Source organism: Dermacentor albipictus, chromosome 4, assembly GCF_038994185.2.
Source record: "Dermacentor albipictus isolate Rhodes 1998 colony chromosome 4, USDA_Dalb.pri_finalv2, whole genome shotgun sequence".
Taxonomy (NCBI): Eukaryota; Metazoa; Arthropoda; class Arachnida; order Ixodida; family Ixodidae; genus Dermacentor; species Dermacentor albipictus.
Window position 1 is genome coordinate 41,592,941 of NC_091824.1, and position 12,652 is coordinate 41,605,592.

Genomic DNA, 12,652 nt, shown 5'->3' on the forward strand with positions numbered 1-12,652 from the left:
CGTTGAAGCCACAGTCAGCGTGAAGGTACAGTTGTTCCCTGCTGCGGGCTTTACAGTCGAACCCCACCACACCGAACGCCGCTTCAACGGTCAGCTAGCCATAGAAGTCAATGCAAAAAAAGTTCTCGCCACAACGAATTAATTTGCGGGCTTGTTTTCACTTCAACGAAATTTTCGCTCGGTTGAGCTGGGCTTTAAAATTTGTTTTGCAATAAAATAAACATAACCCCAATCGTCTGCAATTTTTCGTGCATCCACGCCGCTTAGGTTCACCGAAAACGTGCGCCCACTGCACCGTCGCTGATAAACGAACTCATGGACGGGTGCCATTGTTTGGTGGTGACGACGATGAGGCTAGCCGCCTTGCAACAAGGCGCAGGCCCACTTTGCCAAACGGGAGCCACAGCCAATCCGTATCCATCCTAGGTCACGCGATCGCTGGCACAATGCAGCGACGCAGATTTTCGTTTTTGCTTATGCGCGCGGCCAGCATGGCGACAAAGCGGAAGTATCTTTCCTTGGAGGTGAAGGCGCGAATCATCAGCGAGGCTTCGAGCGGCAGAAAGAAAGAAGACGTTGCAGTAGAGTTCGGTCTCTCCAACAGCACGCCAAGACAATTTCGAAGTCGAAGGACGCGACCACCAGTGCTTTTTCTGCGAGGGCGTCCACCAAACGGAAGAAGTTGACTCAAGCTGCACACGAGAATCTTGAAAGGTGTTGTTTACCTGGTTCCTCGACATGTGTGCCAAGAAAATGCCGATCAGCGGAAGTGTGCTGCAGCAAAATGCACTTAACTATGCTTGCATGCCCGGCATTGACGATTTTAAGGGGGGACGCGGGGATCAGATTGCGAAAATCGCAAAAAAGATCGATTTTTGGCAACAACGCGTTTCGGTATCTGCAATGCCTAATCCACATGGTATCAAAATGGTTTGACTGAAAAAGCACTAAAAGTGCCAGAAAAAAATTAATATATCAGTGCGTAAGGCGAGAAAACAGCCTTAAATCGCGTAAAATTACCGCAGTTCGCGGAGCCCTAACTCGTCTTTCCCGCCACCGAACGCAGCCATCTTGGTATCGTTCGAAAGCTCGAAGTTTCGCCATTCCGTTTCTGAATTCTTCGGTCGTCACCATCTTGTAACAAACACACAAACACAAAAGAAGCGCGGGTCTGCTAGAGGCGGTCACACGGGCCCTGTGATGAAAGCGGGCCTCCGATTGGTTGCCGTACTGAAAGGCGTCTCGCCATTGGTTGCTGTTGCAGCAGCGGGCAAGTTGGCAACCACAGCGGACCGCAGTTGTCTGCTTTGAAAACCACGCCGGCGTCTTTCTTCGTTTGACACTCACAGAATTCGGATTTATGAAAGCTCCCAGGTCAATGATGGATCGTCGCTCGTTCGAAAAGAACTTTTAAATGAAGCATGCCTTCGGAAAACGGAAGTGCAAGCCTCCTACGGCGAGAAAAAGACGGCGGCCAGCAGGAGAAGCAGAGAACCCGACTGAACACGCAGATAACGTGCCGCGTTATCTTGCACCGTGCAATTCCAGCAGCGAAGCTGACAACCGCCCTGTGACATCGACACTGATAACCAAGCCACCGGAAGACGTGCCAAGCCAACGGAGGCTCTCGCACCTGTGCGAGAGCCTGTGCGAGAGCCTCCATTCGAAAGCCCGTGCGAGTCAGCAACCGAAATCGCGTTGTTGGAGGCGACACGGGTCGAAGGTCTCCATCGCCGGCAGAGACGGTGTGGGTTTCCGATGCATCGTGCGACAGGGACACGCAGCCTGCGAGTGAGCCCCAACCATCGACGAACTACATACTGTATAGTAACTCTTCACCAAACGAATCGTCGCACGATTCAGACGCGCCTCAAGCTGCGTTTTGTGTCAGCGGTGACTGCAGAAGCGCAGGCATGCAGCGTTCGCGACTCCGTTCACGCAGTGTCCGCGACTGAGCGGAAGCAGCAATGCCAAGAATAAATTTCGGCCCCTTGTGACTGTGAGTTAATTATTATGCCTGTTTCCGCGACGAACTCTTTGATCGCTAAAACTCTGTGCCCAAGATGCCAACATCGTTCTGTGGGTGTACACTGCGATACCAGGCTCGGTCTGGCAGTGAAAATGGTGGTCATGCACTACTCCAGACGGCGCAAGGAAAGGATAAAGAACGCCTGAAGAAGGCATCCAAAGCCCACCAAACAAAGAGGCAAAGGTGTAAGAAGATGCCTGACAGCAATGATTCAAAATATTACAGCCCTGGCGCCTTTTAATAAATTTGCAGTGCTTTTAAAACTTTGCAGCCAGTTTTCTCAATTGCATTTTTTTTGTCAATCACCTCGCTCGCGGAAAGCGTAGCACAACAATGGCTGGACCGATTTTGGTCCAGTTTGTTTTGCTGTGATCCACAAGCTGTGCTGTACTTAAAGACAGTCTTGAAATGTTTCTTTATCTTTCCATTATTTAATTATTTCACAATTGCTACATGGCTCCATGCAGTGAAGCAGTCATGTGCATGTTATGTTGAGCAAAATATTATTAGCACAGTAAAATAAAAGAAAAAAATCGAACACTGTCTTGTTGTAGATTAGACATCTGGGCAAACATGCAAAGTATTCCCAGCTCCCTATCATGTTTCGTCACTGTGCCAAGCTTTCCACAAGCAAGGAACTTATAAATTCTTATAAAACAAAAACTAATTAAGATATCCTAATGAAATTTTAGATTTGTCTCTTTATTGCAATGTGCAGTGTGTGTGCCAAATTTCAGCCCTTTCTGCCAAGAAACAAAAAAGTTAATTCTGATCCCCTCCTCCCCCCTTAAATGCAATTACCAGCAGCAGAAAAGCTCACAAATAAACACTAAGCCTAGCCTTGTGGATTTTTAATGAGAGATAACATTTTTCACATCTGAATTGGACTCAGTTGTGCAATAGTGCCACTCAAACAGTGCTCCCTAACCACATACTTCCGGGCTTTAGCTAATCAAATGAACACATTTGCTGCAACAACATACATGTTCAATGTTTTTAAGGTTCACATGCATTCAGCTTATAGCAGAAGCATGCGCAGCCCTGAAAAACAAGACAAAGCAAAAGACCCACAAGAGAAGGGGAAGAGGAGGAGAAGGAACACGGAGGCGTTTGGTACCGCTGCCAATGATCTCGCGAGCAGTGCGGCCACTTACGTTGCTATACTGCCGTGACAGTGGTTGCCGTCCCCCGTCGTCGTGGGAGTCCCTACCAGACTCCGAGGAGCGACGTGATCGCCCTGACCCCGAGCCGACACTAGAGCGCCTCACACGGTCATCCTTGCGGCTGGAAGATAAAAAAAAAAAAGGAGACGGCATGTTCCCTGCTGTACAGAAAGCACCCTGCACAAGTCATGCCAAATGCATGGAATGAACAAAAAAAGAGCACGAAGAATATTTTACAAGATAGTACAAGGGAGTTCATAGTGTTGTGCCTCGTGTTAGGGGGGACGCGGCTTTCGCATGGCGAAAAATGGCCAAAAGATTTTTTAAAACCACATTTTCAGTTTCTATAACTCCTTTTCTATCCGATTCCGAAATATCATCACTGTAAACCAGGTAGAAGTGCTCTAAAAAAGTTGTTTTATCAGCCAAGACGGCAAGAAATCTCACGGAAATCAAGAAAGAACAGCGTTTTTCAAGCCACAATATCTTCGGAATGGGGCAACCGAGCGCAGCCATCTTGGTCTCGGAAAGCGCATTTCTCCATCTTCAAATCTGCCGCTTCAGCTACCTCCTCCATACAGAAATAAGCACATAAAAAGAAAATGATTGAAGGTCGTGCCGGAGTTTGCGATTGGCCACTCACACCCTGCGATTCCAGCACAGTTCGCCATTGATCCGGCGCTCGCGTCGTCTGCTCTGCACCTCACAAGTCTGGCAGTCACCACTCACTGTAACCTCGACGTGTCAAAATGGGCGCTACGCAGACATTGCAGTAGCGTGGCCGATCCCTATGTTTGTGGACATCTCAGACCCCTGGCTAAGCATACTGAGCATACCTATTTCACTAAAATTTGTTGATGTAAACACCAAAACGTCTGTAAGGCAAAAGCACTTGACGAAAGGAAAAGAAAGCTGAGAAAATTGCATTTTATGTTTTACTGCCACTAGCTCTTCTGCCTATTTAACAAATTGAAAACCTTTGGGCTCTAACATGTTGCCCAAGTGTTGCTGAGCACAAGAACACCAAATTTGCCGAAATCAATTCACGGAAACTGTCAAACCTTCCATAAGGCAAAGGCACTTGAGGGGGGGAAAAAAAAAAACACCCAGAAAGACACTTTCAAGTTTTTGAATGCTCTCACAAGTTCACAACCAAAATTAGTAGTTACTGGCACTATTCTGGAGAGGTTTTATGCGTGGTCTACGCACAGTCAGCGGGATTATATATATATATTTTACGATTTCACTAATCTTTAAACGCTCCTATTATCTACATATTTTTTTTTTCCGTCCCGTCTTGCGCAGTGAGGTCACTCTGCCGGGATGCCTGCCGTCGTAACGCACCTGTCCTGAAATGGCTCCCGGTCCCGGATTTGCCGGCGCTCTTCTTCCTCCCGCTGCCGAGCGAGCCGTGCTTCGATCTCACGCTCTCGGGCAGCCGTGTCCACGGGCCGTGCTCCGCCGAAAATAGACGAGGAGGACTTAGGTGCCGGCTGCGAGGCCTGGGGCGCGGCAGCGGCCGCAGGCTCCGGTTTGTTCGCCTCCACAGGCACGGAGCGAGGTTTGAGCTGCAGCTTCTTGCGTTCCCGTGGCCCAGAGTCTGGAAAAAAATAAATAAATAAACACTGAGAACTGTTTCAGCGCTCAAAATGTGAGCTACGATGTCCCCCAGTTATTAACAATGCACCGTATAAACTTCCATTTCTCTCCAAGATCGACGCAAAAGGATACATCAGAAGTAGCCTGGTAAATTGTTAAGAACTGTTTAGGTTTCGCAAATTAACTCGGCTTATTTGCCTTAAAGCACACGTGACCGCACCTATGAAACCGAGAAGTGCTTGAAAGCTCATGCAACATGCCCCCACTTTCAAACTTTCTCCCCCCCCCCCCCTTTTTTTAATGAAATAAAGGTCTTAGACTTCGAAACGATAGGAAGAATACTGGCAAGCTTCAGAGCGCTCCAAGCCATTCAATCCACGGTCGACAACTAATTTTTCTTAGTTTTTGCCGTGACGGTAGGTCCGAAACGTTATTAATCGAAGCCACCATTTTGTTTATCTCGCAGATTCAAACCGCTATAGCCCATTTGCGTTTGGCTGTGGGGCAGTGTTGTCTTCTGCTGTCATGCACTCTGTAATGCTGGACCTGGCTGCTTTGACGTAAACAGCCAAGCTTCCCGCTGTTCGGCACCATGCTTTTCATTTCAGTCATTTCAATATAACAGTTTGACTATTAGACGAGAAAATGAAGGTCGAAGTATCAGTATTCTAATTTCGCGCCGAAACCCTGACGCCGGTATGGCAGTGTGACGCCAGGGATTCCAAAGTATGTTTTCGCATTTGGGCTGCGTTGGTTGAGTAAACATTCCCGAAACTTGCCATGTTTAATATTCGGTTCTTTTAGAACACAATGTGGTCAATCTGCATCACTATATAGTTAAGTAGGCCTTGGAAGATGCTATCAAAATACACGACGTCAGAGACCAGGTGCGGGAACTTCAAGGAGGCGTCGCCACCCGTCTTTCGTTCTAGCGTTATTTTCTGGCTTGCCAAGCGTCTTATCACAGTAAGAGCAGTGTTCTTGGTGTCCTAAAGAGGTAATTTACTGATGCAAAAGAAATTTCTCTTTTTAGTGTCCCTGTAAGTTTATTCTATGCAACGAATGCAGCATGGATTTTTTACTTTACACAACATAGAATAAGAATGCACTGTACGCTGCATAGAAATTTATTGTACAAAACACACGCGACACGGATTTACCGGGAATGGTGCTACAGAAAGCGACAAAGGTTGCGCAAGTACACGCTATGCGAGCAGGATGTACCAGAAACATGCGAATTTACCGACGCTGGAAGAGCTTGGATGGCAACAGTTGGAGGGGGCGGCGAATAACGACGGCAACCACGACAAAGGACCTCGTGAGGTGCCGACAATGGCCAAAACAAGAAACATCAGCCAAAGCAAACAACATGAGATAAAGTTGAGTGCAGCGGCAGGAATGATCGGCTCATGGGTTGTGTGAAGCAGCCAGAGCCCACCTTTCTAGGTCCAAGCGCTACCGCGAAGCAGACAGCAGCCTTGCAAAACAGAGCTGGTTGATACCTCCAATAAGTTTTTATATTTTCTTTGAAACCTTTCCGAAGAGCCAGTTTAGAAGCTCTTGTTGAAAAGTTTCCTTAAAAAAAAGAAGAATTCAACATTTCACTGCATTTCCTGCAACTTTGCTTACCTCGAAATTTTGTCCGGTTTTTAATACTTCCCTGTTAACAAGATATCGTATACACACATGTCCTGTAGGATTCGTCGGACGATCTCTCCGCTGCCACCATTTGTTAGAGTTGTCGGACAATCTACGAGCTGTAGGCCAATCTCACTGCTGCCATTCAGATGTAAGATTTGGCAGTCGTAGCTGTAGGAAGGAGCTTGACGCTTCGTCGGGACTTAGGAAAGCAGGATTTATTTACATGTTATTTACAGTTGAACATGAGATACATCGACAGTCTAGCGCGACTCCCAAATGGAGCCCTCAAGACGAGCACACAGCTCACGAGTACATTTCGAGCACGACAACGAGCACACTCTAGCAGCTGACAATCGCTGCTTATAAGCACTCTGCTCGACGTCATTGAAGATGACCCGCCCTTTTGGAGGAGGAGGGCTCACATACACGTGCCGCGCACACACACAGGTGTAATGGTCCGGAGCCGATGTCAGAGGGGCTTCGTAGAACTCTGATCCGTCCCGGGTAGCGCGCCTCGATAGCACATTGTCTTGCGTCTTAGTCGGCGCATGGGAAGGAGCCTTTGTCGGCGTTGTCATGTTGCGCACAAAGCCTGCTTCGTCGAACTCGGAGTTGTCCCGGGTGGCACACCCAGTTAGCATATTGACTGGTGTCTCGAAAAGCGCATGGAGAGGTTCCGCCAATTACCTCCCCTCGAGAACTTCCCTGAGCTGATCCCTCGCCACGTGGCTGCCGGTTATTTGCAGTTCTCTGAAGTGCGCCACCGTTCCGGTTGGATCGGAACATGTGCAGCGGGCTGAAATAGCTGCAGGCCGATCCTAACAGTACCCATTGTCTCCTGTCGGGCTTCAGAGCTATTTCGGATGTGGCTGTGGCGATTTGAGCCCCCGAAGAGAATTAGTTTTTTTCGAAGTGCTCGGTCTTTCGTGCCTACATGTCGCATGAGTAGCTGCTAGAAGGCAAACAAGTGAGCCGAAGACAGTGTCAACATGTGACAATGTCCTGCTCCCACGCAATTACTTTGTGTTCTTGCATCAAGACTGTCACCTCATGGAAAACGAAACCAAAGCCTATTAATGGGGGACGTGGCAATGAAAAATTTCTTTATTTATGGGAATAAATTGGTGAAACTTGGCATGCAGGTGCGATTTGTGTTTGATATCATAAATGAAATTAGTTTTGTGCTATTATAGCTTGAGTTACAACAACTGACAGCCTCTAATTGTAATCCCCAAATTAATTGATAAATTACACATAAAATCACGAAGATTTTCAAGTGCGCATGTTCACAAATGCCCATTCTGTGCAATAAAGCCATTGGTTTATTTTTTAAATGCCGAAATGAGCATAAAATAATTTTTAACTTTCTTATGCATATTGTCTAATAACTTGCAAAAAAATATTATGAGGTGCAGTTAATAATACAGCTTTATTGCACTCATCAATTTTTCAGGATCTACAGTCAAACCTCGATATATCGAACACGGATATATCGAATTATTGCGTATATCGAACAATTTCTATATCACATGGAAAATCGCATGCATTTTTAATTCTTTATTTCGAACGGGGCCGGATGTAAAATGGATATATCGAACTCCGCCGCCCCAAACCAAGTGCGCTCTGTTGACAGGAGGCGAGCTTTCCCGCAACACTCTCGAAGATAGCGACGGCGCGATCGGCGTTCCAGACCGCTGCGTACGACAGCTGCCCATGTCGGTTGCGCCGAGGGCGCCATTTGAACGTAGCGGCGTACACACGCGGCGGCTTGGAGCCAGCACGGCCGCCTCGATAACGCGCGCATGGCGAGGCTTGCCCCCGGCGTGCGCGCGTGATCGAGGCGGCCGTGGAGCCAGTTGGAGCGCTTTGTCGGTGCTGAGCCACACATCATGTGCACTGCGGACTTCGTTGGTGGTGACGACAGCACCGGAACAGTGGCGGAGTTACCAGACGTGGAGATCGCGGCAGAAGTGACTGCTGATGTTGCCCCGCTCCCGACTGCAACTGCGGCTGTAGCTGCGCATTGGCCATTGTACGCCGCTACTGCGGCGCAATAGAAGGCACTGGACTGTCTCTTGTGGACCGTTTGGACTATGTTGAGGACGCCGTGGTCAAGCACGCGGTTGCCAATATGAAGCAGGCTACGCTACTTCAGTACTTTCAGCGAACTAAATAAATACTTTGTTTGAAGCTTCATGTGAGTATCTGTTGTGCCACGATTGATTCATTTGCACTAGTTTTTGACGCGTTTTCTACGTGATTTTATATATCGAATTCTGGCTATATCGAACTATTTTGCGATCACCGTGCTGTTCGATATATCGAGGTTCGACTGTAATTAGAAAAATCACTGAAACTACAAAAATATGAAAGCTCAGAAAACAGTCCAAAGTTTCACTTGTAAAGAAATATTTACTTTGAACACCTAACACCCACCTCGAATGTAGCCCTTTGCCTGTGAGGACACATTTTCTTTATAATTTGATGTAGTTTTTCGATTTCTTGCAGCAGTTTCGTGCACCTTAGTTGCCTCTTTGGCCGTCGTGCGTCCATGCGTCGTATGGAGGTAGATGACAGTGCATTCAAAACGTCCCGCTCTGGTCTCTCGTTGCAAACCTCTTTATTAGTGAAAGTTGGAGCTGAAATCCGCAGCTGAATATATGATGCGAAAACTTATGCTCTCGGTGAGGTTGCGGTGCCTCATCGCGACCACATGCGAACGCGCCGTCACCACAGCCCTCAGTCGCGTTGTCAGCACTGCACGCGGACACGCTTTCCCGGTCACCCACGTGCGCTGGTCGTGCCTCGTCGACAAGCTCGGCAGCATCCGTTTCTACTAGTGGTTTTCTCCCTCTTTTCCGCATCATTAGTGGTCTTCCGTATGCGTGGACCGCTGGAACTTGATTCCTTTGGGGCTCATTACAGAACACTTGCGTTAAGCTGCCCTGATTATCAATCAAGTTGATTGGAACGCGCTATGCAAATGCATGTGAGAGGTTCATCAGCAATACAAATCTACAACAGCCTATTGACTGTTGTATATTTGAATTGCGCACCCTGTGCCCCACACGTTACTACTGCACCCAATCGCAATGCTGCATTTGTCTTTTCTTTCGCTTACGTTTGCTGGTTTATTTTTTGGAGAAATGCGTCGCCCTGGTAATCTTGAGCTCCAATCTCTCCTCTTTACGGTGATACCAATATGGCGGCGCTGAATCAATGGATAGCCAAACGATCCGTTGTGCAATGGGGCTTTCTGAAGCCAGATTTTTTGTACAATTTTTGATGACAGCACTGTAGGGAAGTGCTGTTTTCTTAATTTCTACTGTGTATTTTGTTATAATATTTCACCATGAAGCAAATAAAGGTCCATGGATCGTGAAAAAAATCAATAGGGAAATCGAAAGTTTTAACAATTTTGACCACTTCAATTGCCGCGTCCCCCCGCAAATTATTAAGGTGCTCAGACTACTGCAAGTGTATTTTCTGGAGATTATAGAAGTTTCGTTCCTTCATGTGACTTGTTAAAGAAAAAAAAATAACAGAAGAGTGCAAAATATCATGTCGGCACACCTTCAATGCATTCCGCTGGTCCTGTCGTTACTAGTTTGTCACCTTTGTCAGACACTGACCTCAGATTGAACAAAGTGCACTGCTATCAACACCGCCTCAGATGACGGGAACAGGCGAGTTGAGCCTATATGGCAGAACACGCAAATAAGGGCTTTCAAAATATTTTTGGGAATATATTTGTTGAAAGGCAATCAAGGCATCGCACTCATTCCGGAGCGCTGTGAAGGTTCCAAAAAAGGATCGGTAAATCCCCGATAACTCGAAGCCAGACATCTCCAAATATCGACCACCCGAGTTCTGGCTAAGCTTTGGCTAAAGTACCGACCCAAAGGTCTCCATACTTTATCTGCAGCTGCGATATCGCCAAAAAGCAAGAAAATTCTGCTACCGCAACGAGTCCTGATTAAAGGAGTCGACAAACTTGGCAAGCGTCTTGCGGTTGCGCCGGATTGGGCAGAAATAACATGACACAAAACCAGAGGGGGAGAGCGAACGAGGAGAAAAATTCCGGAATTCTCAGGACAGCCCACGGTAAGAAATGCGAGGGTGCGACATTCCCACCTCATCTACGTACTAGCAGCACTTCACAACAATCATTATCAGAAAGCTAATCACCTTGTTGCTCACGGTCATCTCGGTCGTCGGGTCCGCTCCGCTCATCCCTGTAGCTGCTGCCATACTCCCGCCTGCCACCACCAAAGCCTGGGAAAGACGGGCAACAGAAGAGCGAGATGTCAAGCACAAGTTCTTGGCAATTTAGTTCAGTTTACTTGTTTTAGAGAAAAATAAGAACCATGCATACGGGAATATAATCAAGGAGGTCCCAGAGCACATAGCTCAAAAGGGGACCTCCTGTCAGAAAATGCACATTATACAAAAAAACATGTAGCAAGACAGAAACAGCCCTGTGATTATAGTCGCTACGCATGATAAAGCAAAACATAACAGCACAGCATAACAGCACATAACAGCACAGCACAGCACAGCAGCCCGAATAAGTGCGTGGAAATAAAGGATTTCATTTTTTTTTTCTTAATCTGCTTTTTCGGACACCTGTTTATTCGGACATTTCCGCAGTACCCGTGAGGTCCCAATAAACGGTCGGCGACTGTACCTGTTCAATGGAAATTTTTAAAATTTTTTTCGGAGATAGTGCCTACTACATGGCAATACATTTTGTATATCTCATAACTATCTTTAAGTTTTTCTTAGTAGATATAAGTGTGTCCTTACAATCCCACTATCTTGATTATGGAACAAGAAGAAAGGAGGTTTACTGAGGGGCCCCGATTTTTACTAATCATGTCATAAGAAGCCAACAAACGACACCAAGGACTACATAGGCGAAATTACTTGTACTTACTAACCGAATTTAAGAAATGATAAATTAATGGCAATAAAACTTGCTGTAGGTGAGGAACAATCCCACATCTTCGCATTACGTGTGTGATGTTTTCTCATTTTTTTCTTCAGCACACGGAATTGAAGTGGCGCGAAAAATTAAGAAGATGAGGACCTTTTTCAAATGAGACCAAGATCACTGTGACTGGAAACGGAGTTCTGAAACAAAAAGCCTTTTTTTTTGCAGGTATGATATAAAATGGTATCACTACTACAATATCAATCTAGGAAGTGTTAAATCTTCAGAGAAAATGCATCAGTAGCTGCAGAACTTTACAAACAACATTTAAAAAATCCATTCTTGGTCTCCAATACCAGTGTTTGCCCTTTACCAGTTTCAACCAGTCAGCACACTGACAAACGTAGCAGGTAGGCTGCTCACATCTGTTCATGGTTGCCTGTGGGCCCAAACGAGGCTTCTATGGAAGGAGACTAGCCCGTGTGTGTTATCTCAGGCCCAATCACCGATCGTGCACTCGATGAGTGGCAACTTCTCGCTATGGTTTACCGCCCGCTACAATGCCGGTCAGCGGCATGTTTTTGTCACGGCCACACTGCCTTGACCAGCGATACATCCATTTCTGTTCAAAACTGTGCTCCTGTGAAAACGTTAAAAAATTGTGCGAAGCACACCTCGATCTCTGTCAAAGTCTCTGTCCCGTGGCCTGTCGTAGCCGCCGAGCCCACTCCTGCGCTCGAAGCCGCGGTCGAAGCCTTGGTCGCGGTCTCCGAACCCACGAGGTCGGTCTCTTGAGTACCGGTCACGGTCCCCCCCGTCTCGGTCAAAGTCCCGCCCAAATCCAGACCGACGGTAGCCGCCATCATCGTCAAATCCTCGGCTACCACCAACTGCAACATTAAGCCAGAGGTACGATTAGTAAGGGCTCTAAGAAATTTGAGAAGAAAAAAAAGGAACGAGTAGGAAAGCAAATGAAAAGATGCACAATGTTATAGTGGCATCAGCAAGTGTTGGTTTATATAGGACATACTGCCATTCCTATCAGGGTTTGCTGGGACATTAGATGAGCAAGCCTGTTTGTATAATACTGCCAGATGAAGAGCAAAAATTAAGCAAAGGAAGATCTCCAGCAAGAACTTGCAATGCTTATTATGTCACCACAGAGGTCTGGTGTGGAAATTACAAAACACAATTTTGTTTTCCCATAAAGAAGCTGCCCAAGATTGCCAAAAGCGTGTTAGCAATTTGTGTAGCCGCGGCCACATAGCCTTGATCAGCCCTGGGCCT

The 12,652-nt window shown here is 46.8% G+C and overlaps 1 protein-coding gene across 3 annotated transcripts in view; it reads right to left on the minus strand.

Annotated features, from left to right (window-relative positions):
- Positions 1–12,652, minus strand: part of LOC135907127 (eukaryotic translation initiation factor 4B-like) — a 32,362-nt gene that overhangs the window by 9,209 nt on the left and 10,501 nt on the right. For all 3 annotated transcript variants that reach the window (XM_065438778.2, XM_065438776.2, XM_065438777.2), the window contains exons 7-10: positions 12,040–12,255; positions 10,621–10,707; positions 4,537–4,792; positions 3,184–3,313 (exon numbers count right to left, since the gene is read on the minus strand). In XM_065438778.2, coding sequence (XP_065294850.1) covers positions 3,184–3,313; positions 4,537–4,792; positions 10,621–10,707; positions 12,040–12,255 — 689 coding nt within the window. The remainder of the gene's footprint in view (positions 1–3,183; positions 3,314–4,536; positions 4,793–10,620; positions 10,708–12,039; positions 12,256–12,652) is intronic.